Source organism: Echinops telfairi, unplaced genomic scaffold (genome assembly GCF_000313985.2).
Source record: "Echinops telfairi isolate 266 unplaced genomic scaffold, ASM31398v2 ScPeMD7_7458;HRSCAF=8496, whole genome shotgun sequence".
In the NCBI taxonomy this organism is placed as follows: Eukaryota; Metazoa; Chordata; class Mammalia; order Afrosoricida; family Tenrecidae; genus Echinops; species Echinops telfairi.
This window is the reverse complement of record NW_022111358.1, coordinates 39,006,400-39,027,540: the sequence shown is the minus strand read 5'-3', so window position 1 is coordinate 39,027,540 and position 21,141 is coordinate 39,006,400. Positions and strand designations below refer to the sequence as shown.

The 21,141-nt window shown below is 52.4% G+C and overlaps 1 protein-coding gene across 1 annotated transcript in view; it reads right to left on the bottom strand.

Moving 5' to 3' along the window:
* Positions 1-21,141, bottom strand: part of ARSG (arylsulfatase G) — a 91,651-nt gene that overhangs the window by 67,935 nt on the left and 2,575 nt on the right. The window contains exons 2-3 of the mRNA XM_045299485.1: positions 17,419-18,218; positions 1,996-2,183 (exon numbers count right to left, since the gene is read on the bottom strand). Of these exons, the coding sequence (XP_045155420.1) occupies positions 1,996-2,183; positions 17,419-17,639 (409 nt within the window). The 5' untranslated portion in view covers positions 17,640-18,218. The remainder of the gene's footprint in view (positions 1-1,995; positions 2,184-17,418; positions 18,219-21,141) is intronic.

Sequence of the window (21,141 nt, the reverse complement as noted above, 5' to 3'; positions counted from 1 at the left end):
CTTGACCACTTTGCTCTTTTCTTCGCTTAGCAAGGTGCTATTTACTGGTGCCGTTGTGAGGAGTTTGGTCCTCTTTACACGGAGTTGTAGTCCATCCTGAAGCCTGCCGTCCTCCGCCTTCCTCAGCAAGTGCTTTGAGTTCTCCCTGCTTTCAGCAAGCGAGGGTGTGTCATCTGGTAAGGAGCAAGCCTTCCTCCAAGCCTGATGCCACCTCAGTCTTCATCGCATCCAGGTTTTCCGATGATGTGCTCAGCATACAGATCGACTACGTACGGGAAGAGGAGACAACCCTGACTAGGTCTGACCTTTACCAGCTGCTGCTAGGTGAGTGGAAATAAGGCCTGTCTCCTCCCAGGAACTCGGTTTGCTCACCTCTACAGCATCAGGGCCGATGATACCAGTAAGACCAGCTGTCTTACGTCCTGGTGCAAGTAAACATTCAACTCAACGGTAAGTGAAAGGGGTCTAAGATTTTTAAAAGGGAAAGACATTGGACAATATGGCTGAGTAGCTACCTGTAACTGTGCCCCATTTCTCCTGCCTCTAGAACACCGGTTCTCAACCTGTGGGTCGTGACCCCTTTGGGGGTTGAACGACCCTTTCACAGGGGTTGCCTAAGACTATCAGAAAAAACATGTTTTTCCAATATTCTTACAAACCGAGACACAGCTCCTCTGTCTCCAAGTGGGTCCGCCCACATGCAGATCCGCCCACATACGAGTACCTGGTGTGAAGACTGTTACCCATGCTACACCATGCTTCAAGACAAAATTTCATCTATTTGGCATTAGAAATAAATATTTCGGGGGAAAAAGAGAAGCTGATATCAAGGGCTCAACTAGAAAGAAAATGTTTTGAAAACGATGGCAACAAATGTACAAATGTGCTTGATACAACTGATGTATGGATTGTTATAAGAGCTGTAAGAGTCCCCAATAAAATAATCTATTAAAAAAAAAAGAAAGAAATATTTCACAATATATAATGACATATTATTTTTGTGACTAATCACTATGCTTTAATTATGTTCAATTTGTCACAATAAAAATAGATCCTGCCTATCAGATGTTTATATTACGATTATTAACAGTAGCAAAATTACAGTTATGAAGTAGCAACGAAAATAATTTTATAAAAAATAAAAAAATAATTTTATAGTTGGGGGGGATCACCACAACACGAGGAACTGTATTAAAGGGTCGCAGCATTAGGAAGGTTGAGAACCACTGCTCGAGAACTTGGTTTTGCTTGGGGGGGGTGGGTGAAAGGTCAACCTGTTCATGCCCAAGTCAACCGGTCTCCAATTCCCCATCTGGAAGCCCTAGTGACCCTATCAGGTACGGGTTGCACTGCTAACCTCAAGGCCTGAGGTTCAAACCCAGCAGCCTCTCTGAGGAAGACAGAGAAGACCAGCTGCTCCTGTGAAGCTGCACAGCCTCTCATGCCCCTTCCTGGTCCATCAAAACAGCACTCGATTAGGTGAAGGGCGGGGGTGGGGGTGTTGGTGGATGAGTTTTTCTTGCAACTAGAGGTGGCCTTGTGACCCAATCGGATGGGTGCAATTCTGCAGAGGGGGCAGTCATGTTTTCCCGATCGAGGTGGACACATGAGGCTGGCTGGCCTCTCTCTTCTGGCTCGCTTAGACTTCCTACAGCAGCCACACAGCCCCCCTCCTGTGACAAGCCGGCAGCAGCCAGCATGAGGACAAACGCCTGCAGGCTAAGGGCCACAGAGCAGAAGGACAGGCCCCTAGCTCCAGCTAGCATCTTTGAGCAGAGGGGCCACCGAGAGCAAGCTTGGCATACTATGGGGAAAATGGTTCCCTGCGGCTAGAAGTATTCCCAGCTCAAACAGCGAGCAAGTGGGGAAAGAAATGGAAGGAGGAGGGGGAAGAGGAGGAAGGTAGCAGGGTGATCAGAACAGTAGCAGTCAGTTGGGGGGGTAGGACCAGGACGCAACAAGAGGACGGGCTGGGGGCTGTTGGAACCACGTTACCTATCATGCCTGTGACGTAGCCAGCCTGCTGCAGCACCTCGGCCAAGGTGGTCTCCTTGAGCGGAAGGCCCCCCACGGAGGTGACTGCGAAGTTGTGGGTGACGCCATTGCGAAGGCCAAGCCGGCCGGTGAGCAGGGAGGCGCGGGACGGCGAGCAGGTGGAGGCAGCCGCGTGGAAGTCCACAAACCTGTCCGGAAGAAAACACCTGATGGGGACCCCAGGACAGACCACGGCGAGACCCACAGTGTCCCCGGGCCTCAGGGCGGGGAGGGGCTGAGACGGGAGGACGAGTAGAGAGAAGGGAGCACAAGAGACAGGAGGGAAGGGGGTCTTTCCTCAAAGGAGGACGGATGGGATCCGGGGCTTCACTGAGCAAATTCACATCACGTGGAGCCTGCCCCGGGGAGTTCAGAGACAGCTGACTGCAGAGCTGCAAGAGTTCTGCTGGGTCCTAGAGAGATGAGGGCCTGGGGGGTTGCCAACTAGGCGCAGCTGCTAACCCAAAGCGGGGAGCTGAGTCCCTCCAGAGGTGCCGCAGAAGAAAGGCCTGGCAACCTATTTCCCCCAGAAGTCAGCCCTTGAAGCCCCTCTGGAGCACCGTTCTGCGGTGACACACACAGGGTCACCACGAGTCGGCTCTACAGCATCTGGAGAGGGCTGTGAAGGGACCTTAGGAGACCCTGGGAAACCACAGGTGCAGGGAGAAGGCGGAGAAGACAGCTCCGTTCCCACCCCCAGAGCAGGTGAGGGCACCTGAGACAGGGCGTTCTGGGCTAGGCCAGGGCCCCGGACCTGGAAGATGGCGGCCTCTCAGTCCCTGGAGAAGGCCAGCAGGCTTGGTAACACCGAGAGTCAACCAAAAAGAGGAAAACCCTCAAAGAGATGGACTGGCTCTGGCTGTCACACGGTGCCTGGTACACTGTGGTGTTTCTATGGTGCTGGGGGCCACACCACTGGCATTTCCAAGCCCCGTGGGGTATTTGGAGACCTCTGGGAGAAGTCTCAGGAGAGCGTCTCACCTCAGACAGACCAGGGAGAATGGTCTGGCCATCGATCTCCCTCTGAAAATGAGTCAGCGACAACCCCATGGGTGACAACACCCGTCGGTTGGAAGGGGCTCACAATTCGCAGTGGCTACAGCAATGCACTGGAGTGTGCAGAGGGGCACGGTTCACTCCCCTGAGCCGGAAGCCACATGACCCCGAGCCAACTGGCTGGAAACGGACCGCTCTTGGAAAGGAGGCACTGTGCACGGATGGGTGCCCTGAATCCCACGGCAGCCCTCCAACGGTGTGGTTTCCGATTGACGGTGCCCACTTCCGCTCACAGCCATGGCAGGGGTGGAGCGGGAGCTGGGCGGCCCCCACGGGGTTTTCCAGGCTGCCATCTCACCAGGAGCAGATTGCCAGGCCTCTGTTCTGCGGGGATCGGGGAGGGTTGGACCCCCAAGCTTCTTAGTAGCAACAAGCACTTAACAGCGTGTGATAAGGATCCCGTTTCACAAGTGGGGAAACTGAGCAGAAAGAGGTTCACCTGCTGCTGGGCCTGCGGAGCCGTGGTCGGCCCCAGGCATGCTGCTCAGAAGCCCACGCTGCCGGTCACTCCCTGGCTGCCACGGCCAGGTGTCCGAGGGCAGGCCTTTGAACTCGGCTCAACAATCCCACGCTGTGTCATTAAACCACCTGGTTCCCATCAGGAAGTCTAGAAGCTTCTCTCAGAGGTGAGAGAGAAAGGGTTGGGGAAACTTCCCCACTCCGTGGAAGGAGAACCACACCAGACAGAGTGAGGGTCTAAAGCAGAGAGGGAAAGGGGTCCAGGGGCCTTGGGAGGAAGGCCAGAGGTCCGTGATCCATGAGTCTCAAGCACACACACGTGCCCTGGCACACCCATCTCCAAACACTGATGCACCAAACTCACCACCACGGAGTCGAGGCCGACGCACAGCGCCCCTAGAGGACCAGGCAGAACGGCCCCTGTAAGTTTCCGAGACTGTACATCTTCGTGGGAATGGAAAACCCGGCCTCCCTCCCTTGAAGCTGGCTGGTGGTTTGAACGGCTGACTTTGAGGTTAGCAGCCCAGTGCATAACTGCTACCCCGCCGTGTAAACTGAGGAAACCCATCAATGGCTTCTAGTGAGCCTCACGGAGCACGGGTGACATAGCGGGGACAGTGGTCTGTTGGTAACTGGAAAGTCAGGAGTTCAAACCCACTAGCTGTTCCCTGAAAGACCGTCTGCTTCCATCCAAACCCACAGCCATGGAACATCAAGGCGTGATTCTACTCTATCTTACAGGGCTCCAGAGGAGTCAGCATAGGTTTGATGACAGTGGGTGTTTTGTTTTGTTTTGGCTGAGCACTGGAGGAAGTTTCTGAGGATGATAAATAGCTGATATGGACTAGTCGGGGAGTCTGGGGAGCGTCCAGCCTGGAAAACCTTCCAGATAAAACCCTGGTATCTGAACACCTGGAGACAGGAGGCTGTATCCCACAGTCTCAAGGTCCTTGCAGTAAACCTTGCAATGGCTCTGGTAGTTCACCCTCCTGCAAAGGGGAGCGCCCGATGCCCCTTCATTCCCAGGGCCTCCCCTCTGGGCTCCCTTGACCTGGAGGTCTGAATCTCCAGGACCCTCTCCTCAGCCCTCCTCTACATTGCTCCTCACACTCTATGGAAAACCACACAGAGGGATGCCTTCCATTCCCAGGACTGGGTGGTGCCGACAGTGAACACACTCCACTGCTACCCCAAAGGCTGAAAATTCAAGTCCACCTCGAGGCGCCTTTGAAGAAAAAGTCGGCTATTAACTCCCCAAACAGCCAGCCATTGGGAAACTAGGGAGCCCAGCTCTGTTCTAACACCCACAGCACCAGGGTCTGAACTGATGCCATGGCCACTGGTTTGGGTGACAGGCAGGGGTCATTTGGCACTGAGCCACCCTGCACCCCTCGCTGGACAAGATGGCGTCATGGGCACTTTCACAAAGTGACGGTTTTGAAATGCGTGAAGAGGAAGCCAGGGCCTGGTTTCCAGAAGATGTGTTTAGTCCCTGATGCCATGTGCGGGTCTTCATCGGTCATGACCGAGATGCCAGCTCTTTTGGATCCTGCCAGGGTAGTACCACGTCTGATCCTAAGACCCCTCAGCCCACTGGGCCACCCCCCGGGCAGGGCAGGGAGGCTGTGGGGCTCGGGACCTGGCAGGGCTGTTTCCCTTTGACGGCTCTACAACATGTGGTTCTTCCAGGGATGTTTCCCTGCAGGGCACCTCCTCCCCGCCCAGCTCTCCTCCTCTCTCTCTCAGGGACTAGCCCCCCTTTTGACCCCACTAATCAGGCCAACTCTCTTTCACCCCGTTACTCTCACTCTCCCTCCACTCTCCACAACCAAGCTAGGAGCACGTCCTAAAAGCCCCACTTCCAAATATGGCCGGCACCGCCCCTTCCTCCCATTAACCTGTTAAGATCCTAGCCTAAGCCACCCAGCCACTGCCATAACCTCCCGGTTTCACCACACCAGGGCTGCCATGTTGCATGACCCTTGGGGGCACCATTCGTGCAAGGGCTTGGAATGAGGGGTCCATAATGCACCCAGCTATCTGTGACGGCCCTGCTCCCCACGTCTAATATCTAACCTCAATCACCACCACCCCGTTTCCACAAGCAGCAAAGTAACTTTTAAAATGTTCATCGGCTGTCTTCAGAACCGAGTGCCACTATAAGGAGACACCACGCGTGACAGCTCTGACACTCAGGGGCGGGGGATGTTGAACCATTTAAGGGGCTGGCAGGCTGAATCCCCTGCCACCTGCAGGGAAGGTTGCTTTCTCTGTCAGCTCTGGAGGAAGGTCCTGTCTCTGAGCTCCTGCTCCTGGGCGATTTTCAAGTAGCTAACATCTGTCTTCCCCCATCTCTGCTAGCTCACCTGTTTGTTCAATCGCTTTCCTATCCCAAAAGTGATTGGTTCAAAGCGTAGCCCACACGGATCCTGCGTCATTAGCATTACACTCGCAGCCCATGCTCAAGCGGGAGACCAGCCACAGCTCTAGAGGTTAGAAAAGACATCACATCACCATATGTTCTTCTGGGGACACAGTCCAGCGAGCCTGGGACACGACGGTCCAACTGCCCCTGTGGGTTTCCCAGACTGTCCCTCTGTATGGGAGTAGAAAGCCTGGTCTTTCTCGCTCAGAGCAGGGGGGGTGGTTTCCAATCTGCTGACCCTTTGGTGAGCAGATGGGGGTGTGCCCGCAATGGAACCCCCTTTAAAGGTTTCCTTTCGAGGATCAAAGCCCTTCCAATGTCTGCATGCTGAGGTTGTTTTACAGACATTCAGGAACTCAGAGGAGGAGCCCTAATGCTGTAGTGGGGGATGCATTAGGCTACTACTCCAAAGGTCAGCGGTTTGAAACCACCAGCTGAGCCACAAGAGAAACATGAGGCTTTCTACTCTCATTTGAAAAAACAAAGATTTGCCATCTCAGAAACCCACTAGGGCAGTTCTATTCTGTCCTACAGGGTCACTATGAATGAGAACTGACTCAACGGCAGTCAGTCTTATTCCATTGTAACATCAGCTACAATGTCCTTGGCTTGAAATCCTCCAAAAGGTTCTCCTTGCATTAAAAACAAAACCTACAAATGCCCACAGTCAAAGAGTGAACCAAGAAACTACAGTACATTCCCCACCATGGGATACTATGTGTCCCTCAAAACAATGAGGAAAGTATGAAACACTGTGTCCTGGAAGGACCTGGGAACCATTGTGCTGGGTGCAGTTAGTCAAGCACCAACGGACAAGCACTGTGTGAGCCCACTACTATCAGGAGAAACGCCAATTAAATCTTAGAGGGGCCAATTCCCAAACAAAGGGGTAGAAAGCCTGCCTACTGGCCATCAACCATACATCACCCCCTTCTACACACGTCACAAGAACCACCTTGAAAGAGGAGACCACACATCTGCTGGGTCAGTCCTTCACGAAGGGGGAAGAGAGAAGACCATCCACTTGATGCTGCACAGCACGGGGCGAGGTGGCGACAAAGCAAGACACTCCACAGGAAGGAGGAGGGCCCTTCCTGGCAAGCGCAGTCAGGACCAGGGAAGGAAGGGGGGCACCCAGTTCACAGAGGGGCACCTCTACTTCTGATGGTGGCTAAGTGGGGAGGAGCAACCTCTCAATGGGAAGGGATGCCCAATAAGAATTATAAAGAGAAAAAAAACGGGTTCCGTGTCATGGTTAGACACTTTTGAGTTCGTTTCTACCAAGCCCTCGGTGAACCACACCATGGTCTATGCACTACGATGACCTCGGTTAGATGCTGGCCTATGGGAAACATGGCAATCCCCAGAAGCCATAACCAAAGGACTGAACATGGATGCCCCACTTTATGAGCAGGGCCCTACCTCAAAACTCCTGTAGCCTTTGGACTGAAATCCCCTGGTGAGTGAAGAAACACATGAAGGCCACCCCAAGTCTGTGGAATTGGGGGACTCTGGACCTTGGTTAGGATCTCTGGCTTAGTGGGCGTCCAATGAAAGACCACCCAGAACCACCATGTATTTCCTGTCTTGATGCCCTCCTTACATCAACATGACGCGTATTAATCTGATAGGCAAAGACCTGCCCTTGTAAGGAACGTTACAGGGAATTTTCCCTCAGCACCGAGCCCCGTGGTCAATGTAAACAGCTCACTCATCTAAGAATTCAATCTGCACAAAGCAACAACTCATGGGGTGCAATTGGCTGGACTGTACGTGCATAACCTCCTCTTCTCAACGGGACCTTAAATTCTATGTCTTTGGATAAATCATTGATGATATCAATGGCATCACCTTGTACCCCAGGGGATGACTGATAGTGTTTTTTTTACAATAAAATGATAATAAGACCCCTAAAATAAACCAAAGTCACACGTAACCCATCGTCAAGATAGATAGATTCTGAGCTCCCATTTAAGTCTAGCCCCAGTCCAAGAACAGTTAGTTCTTATGACATTGATGACATTGCGTCGGCCCTGCTCCATTCTCGCCTTCATGGAGAGATCACTGAAGATAAGGGTGCTGCAGCAAAGTGTGCTCAAGAAAGCAGATGGTACCAGGCTATCAACTGGAAGAGTGTCTGGGGTCTTAACGGCTTGTATTCAAACAAGCAGCCATCTAAGTGAGGAGTCAACTAAGCCCACATTGAAGAAGCACACCAGTCGGTGTGAAGACAATAACAAAATCCAAATATGAAGAAGGAAAAATATCAGAGCTTAAATTGTGAACACCCAATTTGTAGAAGACGATGGGGGGCAGTGGGAGCCCCAAATCCATCTGCAGATTAAGCCCCTGCAATCAGACAGATTGTTGTACATTTGTTCCACGACAGAAATTTCTTCACTGGCTTATTTTAATATTGCTGGTGGTGTCTTCTTTCTTATTTTTAATTTAATTAATTAAAATTTTCTGTTTTGTTTTTGTCTATTGTTTCTGTTATGTCTCTCAGTTTATGACACACAGGAGTAGATGTATAGAGACAATAACTGGTGTTTTGAGTTTATCGGAGATCATGAGAGGTTGAGGGGCATTGGAGAGCAAACCATGAATAAGGAACTGGGGAGGGAGCACTAGAACTGATGGTGGTGATGTGTATACAACTCATTTTTAAAGTGACTTAACCATAGACGTGTATGCTGTGTGAATTGTATATCAATAAAACGATTGAGGTGGGGGAGCCCAAAGTCACTGTCAAGGTCTCCAGAACCTGGTAAGGAAGACCAGAGAAGAGCTGATGCATCTGGGTTCTGGTGCTGGCGAAGACGATTGAATTAGACTGCCAAGAACAACCAAATCCAGCTTGGAAGAAATACAGCCAGAATGCTCCTTAGAAGCAAGGATGGCGAGACTGTGTCTCATGTACTCTGGACATGTTATCGGGAGAGACCAGTCTCGGGACAAAAGGACGTGATGCTTGGTAAAATACAGAATCACCATATAAGCAGCCCCTCGGTGAGATGGACGGACAGTGGCTCAAACATGAGAGCGGAGAGGGCAGCACGGGTCCAGGGAGTGTCGAGTTCTGTTGTAACCAGGGTCAGGGTCACGATGAGCGGGAACTGACTGGACAGCACCTCACAACAACAGACACACAACACAGGCGCTTCCCAGGCAGGGAGCTGAAACCCAGGAATGGCTCTAAATGGGTTAGGTGTTCAAGACCGCTTTCCCTCAGCCCATGGGGTCCCGGGGCAGGACTGGAGCTCTAAGCCACCTTGTAAGCAGGCTCTGTCTCTGCCCTGCACACCTCCAGGGGAAGCAACCCCGGAGTCCAATGTGGGCGTCGCTGGATGCAGCGCGAGCCACCCGTGTGGAGCCCAGACTAGCTGTCCCCAGTTGTCCCACTTGGGAGGCAGACACTGCCTGTTCCTATGGGACACGGCTGGGGATCGGCACCATCCCAGCTGGTCCTCTTAGGTTCAAAGGGCTAAAACCACGGTCCTCCCAGAACACTTCAAACTCCACTCTGCTCCAGTTCCCATGGGATGGCTGCTCCTCGCCATCCTTGTCTCTGCGTCCGTCTCACACTCCCTCCTTGAGGCCCCTCAGGACACCCCTCTCCACCTCACTTCCTGGTCCTCCCGGTCCCCGAGAGCATCGCACATTGGGGGGGAGGGGGGGGAGGGTTTCCTGGCTGGCTGCCGGGCGCCCTCAAGGAGAGTGGAGCTCTAAGAGAGCCGGGGTGTGTCTGCACCCTCACTGTGTCCCTGGGCTCAGAGTAGCTCTGCAACACACCCATGGCTCTCAAGGGGTCCGGGCCTTCCAGGAAGGCCGTCTCCACCGTTGGCCATTCCTGTCCTGCACTCTCCCTGGTGAGAACCGGTTCTTCTGGCCTGCCGTGGCACCAAGACTTCATCTGGTTATGGAAACACTGAGGTGCCCGCATCGAGTATGACCCAACCCCACCTCCCATTATTCATCCTTCCACACTCCCCCTCCAATAGCTACACACACCCCTTCATCTGTGAGCTCCTAGCTCAGTCCAGCCAACTACACAGAAGTTGCTGGGGAGCTACAGGGATGAGAGTTTCCAGAGAACTTACACCCCAATGTCAAGTGTCAAGTATTCAAGTACGCGAGGATGCATCAGCTTGAGCCAAGCACCATCCGAGAAATGCGTAGGTGCTCTGGGAGGCAGAGTGATACAAGGGTTCAAAGCCTGGTCTTGCAAGTCAGGTTAATGTGGGTCCAAAGCCCCCGGGGGTCTCTAGTGTGAGACTAGACAGGTGGCTTCCCCTTCGGTCTCAGTCTCATCTGCAGCACAGCCAGTCAGACCCAGCGTGCCGGGCTGCCGTGGGGCTCGGGGAGGTGATGTACAGAGGGCACTTAGTACGGGACCCGGCACAGAGTCATTTTGCTAAAAAACCAAACACTCATGTTCACCAACACAGTTAGTCATTGTTGGCTAAGGGGGAGACAGAGAACATTCCAGAAAGGGAGCGGTCAGCAGGGCAGGAATGGTTAGAATGCCAGGGGTGACTATCACTTGCCTGCTGCTGGTCCTGGGCTGGCCTTTCGTTCACTGCCAGGTCGAAGGTCACCTCTACCTCAACATGCGCAGAACCAAACTCAGCACCCTCCCTCAAGAGCCTGCCCCCTCCCACCCCGCCCCTGCTACCCCTTGGGCAACCTGGCTTGAAACTAAGGCATCGGTCTCCAGCTTTGTCCCAGGAGAGCCGGCCCAGAGTACCCACAGGCATTACGCGTATGTTTGTCTAGTGCTCTTGTTGTTTTTCCTGTGCTGCAGTCCCCATGTCACTTTGTCTCCTGGAGGACTTTTCTCTTGGTCGGCCCTCTCCTGTACCAGACATGGCGTCCTTCTCCAGGGACTGGTCTCTCCTGACAACACAACCAAAGCACGGAGGTGCAGCCTCGCCATCCTTGCCTCCAAGGAGCGCTCCGGCCAGACGTCTGGCAAGACAGCTGTGCTTGTCCTTTCGGCAGCCCGTGGTACTGCCGATAGCCTCCGCCAGCCCCACGACACAAACACACCGGTTCTTCTCCGGTGTTGGCCTAATAGTCGTGAATATAGCTACCATTCCTAATCGTATGACAAACGTCAAAGTTGGATCAGGATTCCCATCTTACAGATAAGGCAGCCTGTATGAGTGTGATTCCCCTTTCACAGGGGTCGCCTGATTCATAACAATAGCAAAATGACAGTGATGAAGTAGCAACAAAAATGTTATGGTTGGGGGGTCACCACCCAGGAGGAACTGTATCCAAGGGTCTTGGCATTAGGAAGGTTGAGAGCCACTGCTCTAAGGCCTGTCTAATTGATTGCTGGACTACACAGAAGACTGAAGAGTCGTACACTGAGAAAGTGGCAGAGCTAGAATTTGAACCCCGATCTGCCAAACCCTATGTTCTTTCCAGCCTTGAGTCACATGAGAGACGCTGGCGGCAGCCCTGTGTTACAGGAAGTGGTCTTCCACTTAGCAGGCCCCGAGACACTTGTGATGGTGCCAGCCCTGAGGGCGTGACTCATATCCACGTGAACCACGTGAGCCTGGGAGAGACGTGGCGTACCCCTTGTCCCAGCTAACTTCCAAGAGCGGGCCCAGGAAGCCAGCGCGTCAGCTCCGTCAGCCCGTTTGCACTTTACATGGGAAATCGGAATCCGAAGTGTGCCCTGACGGGCATGGGGTCATAATGGCTGCTGCTGTGAGCTGCCGCAATCCCACGAAGACTCACAGCAACCCACAGTGCGCAGCAAGCAACGTGATGCCCGGCCCGGCCCCATCCCACGATTGATGGTGGATCAGGCTGTTTGGTCTGACTGACTGATTTTCAGAAGGAGATGGCAGGCCTTTCTTCTTACACCTTCTCCCTCTAGACGCTGCTTTGAAACTTGCTCAGCATCCTGGCAACATCTGCGCTTCCCATGCAGTTGACAGGCAGGTCAGGGCTACCTATGTGATGCCCCAGTAGCAGGAATCAGAGCTGGGTCTCACACTTCAGAAGGCCAGATTTCTACCCTGAAGCCCCACGGCCGCCTTTGTCCATGATACAACGCACTGTCATTGAATCGATTTTGACTCATAACCTCCCTACGGGGACAGAGTAGACCTGCCCCTGTGGGTTTCAGAGACTGTAAAGCCTCATCCTTCTGTGGAGCAGCTGGTGATTTCGAACCGCTGGCCTTGAGGTGAGCAGCCCGACACGTAGCCCAACACACTGCCAGGGCTCCTTTGGGAGGATTCAACTGATCGTGGAACAATTCCATCCATTTGCTGAGCCGGTGGACTGAACCTTAGCAGCAGGGCTAGGCTGACCCAAAGATGCTGACCATGTCCCTTCTGGCCCGGGCAGTGTCAGGGATGCAGCTGTCGCTTGAATGTATGACTCCCACTCGCCCCTTTGCACAGGCTGCCCAGTGACTCATCTCTCGGTGGATAGGTGAGCACCGGGAACAGCCAGAGCACATTTTTGCAGCATGATGTAGCTCTGCGCTCCGTCACAGCATGAGCTCTACGAGGGTAAGGCTTAGGGCTGCAACTCCAGCCCAGAGCTGCTGCACCAACCCCCCCAGGAATGAGCAGACCAAACTCCATGAGAAAGGCCAGGTGGGCTGATTGGAGAAATAACAACATATGTGTCTGGTGGCACCTACTCACGGAAGCCAAAGCTTGCTTCACACTCAGTCCCAGCCCCAAAGCTTGCTACACTGTGAAATCGAAGTCAGACACCATCTTGTTGACTTGTGTGTAAGTAAGATGGCTTCACAGGGCTCTTCTCCCCACGCCTCCGTAATGCCACCAAATGACTGGGTGGGACTACGCAAACAGGGCGTGTGTGACAGTAACAGAGGGTCAGTTTGAATTACCAGAAGGAGGAACCAACTTCGACACAGGAAGAGAGACATCCCAGACGCACTGGAAGAGGAGATGCCCACACAGCACGTTTGAGATCTCGCTGAAGTGGTGGCGGCAGAGACCAGAGGCACCGGAGGCTGCAGCAAGGAGACCATGAGCCGGAACAGAGGAGCAGCGCCGAGACTAGGCGGCTGTGAGGCCTAGCACCGGGTTGGCTTCCTGGTCCACGTGTCCCGTGGCTGACAGGCTGAGGTCTGGAGGGAGGCGTGGCTGCTGGCTGAGGCAAGGTGTTGCTGGGGACCCATGACGGCCCCCTGGCTATTTATTGCTCCTGCTTTCCAGTAACCTGTTCCCTTCCCTCACCCCGCCCCCCCTTCATTATGAGTATTGCTGATGAATTCTGTGTGGCCACTGCAAGGGAGTGTTGAACCCAGCACAGAAGTAGAGTGTCCTGGGGACGAGCAAAGGTTAGTGTCAGACTAGGCGGAGAAGGATGAAGGGTGGTCGCACGTCTGACCCCCGCCTCTTGGCTATGGGGAAACCAGAGGGGGTCAGCTATGGTCCTGAGCCACTCTGTTTAAACGCCCAGGTTGGCAAGTCTTTGGAATAAACTGATCATAACCCACCTCTCCTTCCTGTTCCCCCACCCACCCCGGCAAATTACAATTAACAACACTCCATTCCGTCTGAAGACCCTGCTGGCAGGTCACCCTAACCCCGCCTCCTCCAGGCTGCACTTGGTGGGGACTAATTAATAAGCAATAAAACGGCCTTGCAATTTGGAAAGCTGCTTTGTTTGAGCCCCGATCTATCTGGGCAGGCTCAGGCCGGTTCACCCACAGGGGTCCTAATTAAAGGCTGAAAAGAAATGCTGAGGCAAAGCTGGCGAGGCAGCGCCAGACGTCACAGCGGCCCTGAGAACAGGCTGCTGAAGGCCCGGCCAGACAGAGCGACCTGCCATTGCATAAATTACTCCTATTAGAACCCAGGTTGCTGGCGCTGGGAAGGCGGCCACCAGAGCCCGGAGACACGAAATGCCGCAAAGTGAAGTGTGTCTGCATCCATCTACAAGGGACTTAAAATAGATGAGGAGACTTTCTGTGGCCGCGCCCTAAACCGCCATGTGACTGGAATGAAACCGTCGTTGCCCCATTCATCATTTCAAGGCTGGGAAGTGGATGGCGCTTTTGAAAGTCCATTGCCAGGGCCTTGGTGCACCTGGGAGTCCCTGGTGGGGCACAACTGGTTAACCACCTGGGCTCACCAGAAGTCTGGCTGTTTGCCTTCACCAAGAGTCCCATGGGGGGGAAGGAGGTCTGGAGTAAGGTGGTACCCCAAGCCAAACCCACCCCACTGCCATCGACTCATCGCAACCTCCGCTAGCATTTCCAAAGCCGTGCGTCTTCACGGGAGCAGGCAGACTCCTCTTTCTCCCACGGGCTGGCTGGTGGGTATGAACAGCTGACCTTTCCAATGCGTGGCACCGGGCCAACCCTCAGCCACAGTTAGCTCCTGTTGCAACTGGAGTGCTGATTCAGATCCTGGGGGTTGGCCCAGGGGGCCAACAGCTCCAAGGGTCCCTTGCAGACCACCCCACAGGGCCACTGCTCCCTGGGAACCCAGATCCTCCGTGCTGGATGTATCATCTGAACCTTCATCTTGCCAAGCTGCCGATCCATGTTGGCGGTCCAATGGACAGTCATTGTGTATGATGAAAATAAGGTGCCGGGGGTTGATCCCACGCAGCGGCTGTGCAGGAGAGAGACCCAGTAAGCTGCCTCCACAAACGACAGCCGAGCAAACCCTATGGGACAGTTCTAACCCTTAACACCTGGAGCAGCATGAGTCACAATCAACTCAGCAACCTAGCAACAGAGTAACAACCACAAACATAACAAAAGCAGCCTGTCGCTGTCAGTGCCTGGGGTACATCTGCTGCACCCCACCTCCGGAAAGCACTGATAAGCACGGCTGTTACTTTGAGGACTAAAGTACGCCTGACCCAAGCCCTGGGGTTTTTCCATTTTGCCTCACAGGCATGTGAACATTGGGCACTGAATAAGGAAGGCTGAAGGAGAATCGGTGTGTTGGGATCATGGCGCTGGCGAAGAATATCGACAGTACCATGGACTGCCAAAAGGACAAGCAAATCCCTCTTGGAGGAAGTACATCCAGATGCTCCTTAGAGGCAAGGATGACGAGACTTCGCCTCACGTACTTTGCACGTCGCCAGGAGAGACCAGTCCCTGGAGAAGGACACCGTTTGGTCAAGTAGAGGGGCAGCGAACAAGAAGACCCACCATGAGATGGATTGGCACCGTGGCTGCAACAATGAGCTCAAACCTCACGATCTGTGAGGTCGGCGCAGGCCCGGCGATGCTTAGTTCTGTGGTAGGCCAGGTGGCTCTGACTGAGTGGACAGCCAATGACAGCAGAGCACCAACTGGAGGAAAAACCGAGTCCTTCCGTAAGGACTTGGAATCTCTGAAACCCCACAGAGCAGTTCTACTCTTTCCTCGAGGGTCAAACTTGCTTACATGGGCCCCCTTCGTCCTACGAGCTCAGTGATGTTGTCCCCAAGAAAGGATGAGGGAAGTGAGGCTCAGAGATGAAGCAGCTTGCCCATGGTCTTGCAGGGAGACAGCAGAAGACATCAGATTCCAGCCCAAGGAGTCTGGCTCGAGTCCACCCTCTTAAGTACGGGACAGGGCCTGCCTCGGGCCCTGCAGGAACCTAGTGGTGTGGTGGGTTAAGTGCTGTTTCCCTTCTGTTTAAGTAATGGGCCTGGTTTTTCCCCATCATCCCTCCTACAACCAAAACAGGAGGGTTTTGTTAATCATTTAGCAACCTGGGGCCCTACAGATATGGGAAATGCTATAGACTAACTCTCTCTCCAAGGGTGGGGGGGCGGGATTCCAGCATACGGAATTTAAGCAGGCATTTCAGCACCTCTTAGCCTCCTTACAAATACTAATGAGTTGCCAGCTCTGTGCCAGGAAGCACTGGTAGCCTTAGAGGCAAAGAATTCCAGTCCTCCATCTAGGTGTGTCCTGGATTCTAATTTTAGCCAAAGCGTTTCCTGGGGACCCAGCAGCCATCAGTGAAGGTTCTCATGTTGCTATGGTGCCAAACTGGTTCAAAGCAGAGCTGCCAGACTCAGAGAGACTAGGACGGAAGGCCTGGCAATCTATTTCCATAAAGCAGCCAATGACCTCCCTATGGATCTCAAAGGTCTGATCTGGGGATGGGTGGGCAGTACTTCCTTTCACTGTGCATGGGATGGCCATGATTAGCAGGGGTGGGGGTAAGGAGTGGGGGCACTGACTCAGCAACAGCTGACAGCAATAACAGTGTGTCAGGCACCAGTGATAGAAACAGAAGGTGGGGAGCGGGCAGGAGGCAATGCAAAGTAGCCACTGTCCTGCCTTCCCAAAGCCCAGAGCTAGAAGGGAAGGCAGATGACTGTATGGCCAGGTGGAACCATTTCCACTGAGCCTACTGGAGACTTTAGCCCAAGTTGCCAGGACCCAAGTTGGTCCTTCAAACAACACTAGCCCAGGAAGAAAACCCATAAGTCAAGGATTAGACTCTTCCTTATTCTTCTATAAGCAAGTTGTCCTGTCCGGACACACACCCCTTCCCTTCCGTGGTCCCTTCAAAGGACCAGTCCTTCACACGTGCGAGCATTTGCCTCTGGGTGTGGTGCTCACTAGCTATTGTGTGAAGACTAGTCTGCATATCTCAACTGTCCAGCTGACCATTAGCGGCTCTTCAAAGGTCACCTTCACCATTGAAGTCCCGGGCTCCAAACTGGCTGAGACACTAAAGGATCATCTTTATACTCCTTTAAACCTTTTTCCTCAGCCACACAGTGATTTCCTCAAGGTCAGGGATGCTCATCTCTGCATGCCCAGTTCCTAACATACACAATGAATGTTATCTGATTGGATGGAGATGTGGATAGGTGGGTGGATGGATGGATGGAAATGTGGATGGGTAGATGGAAGGATGGATGGATATGTGGATGGGCGGATGGATGGATGGATGGATATGTGGATGGGTGGCGAGATGGATGGATGGATGGGTGGGTGGATGGATGCATGGATGGAGGAAGGGATGGATAGATGGAGAGACAGAAGGATGGGTTTCTCCCTATGTTGTATAGGCATACTCATTTTTTTGCCCTTTGCAAACAGTGTGCTTTTTGCAAATTGAAAGTTTGTGGCGACCACGAGCAAGTCTCGGTGCCATTGTCCCGACAGCATGTGCTCACTTTGTGCTGTGTGTCCCACTTTGGGCAGCCTCGCGGTATTCCAAACGTGTTCATCATGCATTTGCACCCTTGGCAGAGCACATTTTGGCATAAGCACAGCTTTCCTGTGTGTGGGGAACCTGAGAAATCAATGTGGTGTGCTTTACTGCTGTGGTCTGGAATGGCCCCCGCAGGGAATATCTCTAAGGTTATGCCTGGATGGGTGTCCAACCAAGTAAAGACATAAGTCAATCTTAACACACCTCAGTTCCCAGGGTCAAACTCCAAAGAGATGCCGGCTTGGCGTCTGCAAGACTCACCTCATTCCTTCGGAAGCCATCTTATCAAGGTTGGTGGTCATGGGCTTCGCGTCGGCCCAGTTGGCGCCCAGATCACCCCACCCCATGTCATCGGCCAGGATGATGACAAAGTTGGGTCTCTGGCCCCCAGTTTTCCTATCGATGTGAAAATCCACAAGGGGGTAAAAAAATCCCAAGAAACTCAACCCCACCATCAAAACCTTTAGAAAAAGCCAGGCCATGGTGGTACGGAGAGGACCCCGGTTCTCGAGAGGGTGATGCAGGGCACCCCTAGAGGTGATTCCAAGAGTTCCTTTCGGGTCACTTTTGATGCTGGATGCTTTCCAAGAGCGGGAATGGGGTTTGTGGGAAGAGAGGGGGTGAGTGGGGGCAGCAGGGGTACTGACAGTGAAGGGTTAGGGAGGCTGGGGGCTACTGAAATGACATCCCCATTGGAAATCCTTCTTTGGGGGCGGTCGGGATCCTTGCACTCGCCAAGATTAGTGTCCCCTGTGCAGTCAGTGTAATTCTACCAAAGGCAGCCGCGAAGTAAAATGACCAGTGATGTCCATGCAGCAGGGCTTGATGTCAACGGCTCTCCTTCACTTGGGTTCGATGGCCCAGTTCATGTGGCACGGCCACTCAGAAAGTGACCTTCTATGTTGAGCGGGACGCTGGAGACGTAGCTTAGGCCCTGCATCTGTCTGGGATTCCAGCTGGCGCACCCTGGCTCACATGTGCCAAACACCTGCATGTTCTAGAAGCCGCCATTGGCCCCAGATGAGCGTCCCCGTTCCAGGCGGCCCAGGGCTTCAGGTTTCCTGAAGGAGCAAAAGTTGACAAGAACACAGTGTCAGGGCAGCCAGGGCAGCTGTGTTGTAGTCGGTAGCTTAGGAAATAATCGCTTTTCCATGCCAACAGATGGTTTCCTGCTCACTCAACTAAGTGGCTCATCCATCTCCCCACCTGAGAAACAGCAATGATCCCGTCTGCATGGGGCATGGAGTCACAGGACTGGACACAGCACCAGCGACAGTCTCTCTCCACCCACTCACTGCCCAGGTAAAAAGCCTGCCGGTAGTGAGGGCTGGCACTCAGCTCTGCTCCCAACCCCCACCCTCTGCCCATCACCACCCCTCCCTGATTCACAAAGGATATTCCCAAGCTAGTCATGGCCTTATCAAACCCACTGGAAATTCCAGGGGAAACAATGAGGCCCTACCTGTCACCAAGAGTGGAGACTTGGTAGCAGGCAAGCAGTGAACAAGTATATCGTCATAGGAGAGTCTGATAAAAACTAATTTTAGGGGAAACAAACAATCTTTAAAAGCAGATGGCGCTATATGAGTCTTTACTGCACTGTTTCAATTTTGTTGTAGGTTGGCAAAGTTTATATATACATATGAATGAAAAGGACATTCTTTAGATCCTGATAGTGCCGCCTTTAATAAGAAAAGCTAAGGCCACCCAAGACCTGTGCTTCCCACACTTGAACGTGCATAGGAATCAGCTGTGGAGTGGATCCAAACGCACCTGCAGTAGGAATGCTGGGGGCTGGGATTCAAACTCCTGGGTGTCTACACTGGAAGCCCTTGGACCCCGCCTTAAGTAACAAAATGCTAGAAAACAAAAACAGCCTGAGTCTGGTCTTAGAAGAAAAGGGAAACTGCTCAGCCTGCTTGAACAGGATTTCGCTTCCATGGACAAGCCCAGAAGCAAAGAATCAAATCAAATGGAGGTCTTTGTTTTGGGTTGTTTCTGTTCAGATTGTTTTGAAAGACAGGAATTAAAGGTTGCAAATGAAGCAGAGGCTGAAACCCTATTACTCCTCCTTCACTTAAAAGCTCTACATTTATAAGATTATCCAAGGAGCCCTAGGAGTGCAGCGGTTGCATATTGGGGAGGGAGAGAGAGAGCAAGAGTGCTCTTGCTGGCTGACAGAAAGTTTGGTTGTCTGAGCCCACTCAGCTGCTCTGTGGGAGAAAGAGGCCCGGTGATATTCTTCTATAAAGATTATTGTTACTGTGTCTTGGTTGTAATCTTTACGGAAGCTGTCACATCCTTCGCCCATGGAGCAGCTGGTGGATTCAAACCACTGACGTTGTGGTTGACAGCAGAGCACTTAACCTTTGAGCCATCGGAACACCTTAATGATTGCAGTCAAGAAAAGTCATTGGGTCTGTTCCACGCTATCACATGAGGTCTCAATGAGTTAGCATTGACCAAACAGGGCCCCAAAGCAAAGAGACCCAGGAATGAGTGTTCTGGATCACGTAGCAGACTCAGTTGAATATTCAACCGATGGAGATGAAAGGAGAACCCATGTGCAACACACAAGCATGTTGCCAAGGCTGGGCTTACAGCACATGCTAGCCCAACTCTGGAGGGAGGAAAGGCCAGCTGGCTAAGCCAGTCACTCAACCAATGGTCAGCCCTAGTGGGTGGGAGAGGCTGGAGGTATATCAATTCTGGAAGACCAGGCTCAGCTCCAAAGGATGGGCAGAAGCACACGTCATCAAAATAGCAGGACGCCCAAGTAAACAGTCCCGGTGACCTGGCGGCCAATGAACCCATTGTTCACAAATGCAAATTCTTCCTTCTCCCCAAAGGAGCTGTTATTTCAGACTCAATTCGAAGCAACTGATCTTTGTTGATCTTGAGGCCCCAAAGACTTCTAGAAGAGTCCATGCACAAAGAGGCGCTTAACCAACACTTGCTGACTGGTTGGTTGATTCCCAGCCTCCTTCTCTTGGCTTTGGAGCACGAGCAGCAGTCACGGGAGGCTTTGCTTCTTAAAGCTCCTTAGCTTAGAACAGTGGAGTAGCCTCATTCCTGGTCAATAATCCATTTTGGAATGACCTAATGCAGAAGACTTGAGGCAAAAAAATTCGCTTTAAGAAAAGCTGAAATTAAAGCGGGAATATAAACAAACAGATTTGGTCTTTCTGTAGAGTTCCGTGATAAAAACATTCCTTTGAGAATTTTTCAAAGGGAATCATTCATATTTGGAATTTTCATAGGATGGAAATAATTTAGCCAGTGTTCCATTGCATTATTCTTCATGCTCACTTCTCCAAAGAGACGTTTAATCCTCTATCTATTAATGAAAGGAAAAAGGCAAGCCAGACATTCCGAGAATGGGCTCCAAGCTCTGGATTTTGATTAAGGTCCAAGTTGAGACTGTGAGCTCAAAGGCCCTGGAGAAATTGACCCGAGTTTCTGCCCTCTGATCTCATCTGCTCTTACTTCTTCAGTATTTTTTCTTTCTCTCTTTTTTTTAAAAACAAAAACTAATTAAGCTAAACTGTTAGTTCGCTAAACAATAGCTTCATGGGATAATTTTGGTTAATTCAAAGTTTAAGGATCAGTTCTGGGCAATACATTTAGGGGCTCCCCCAATCTCAATAAAAGCAGTAAATTTGGTTTCCATATGAATCTGAAGTTCTGTTCCTGGATTGTGCTCCTTCTTGATCTGAACCCAACGATTGGGTTCTTGATCAAAGCGTTCTTCTGGTCTCCTGGCAGAAAAGGCGATGGAACCTGCAGTCTGTGTCCCCCACCAGTTCTTGGGGCTCCTTCTAACTCTGCTGTCTCTGGGGAGCAGAGGTCATCTTTGCACCTTGGGCCGGCTGCCACTCAGAAGCTGCTGAGTGTGCTACTCACTGAGGAGGAAGGTGTCTGCGTCACCCTCTGATTTTCAGAAAGAGGAGGCCTGTGTGAAGCAGACTCTTCTGGACTCAGGAA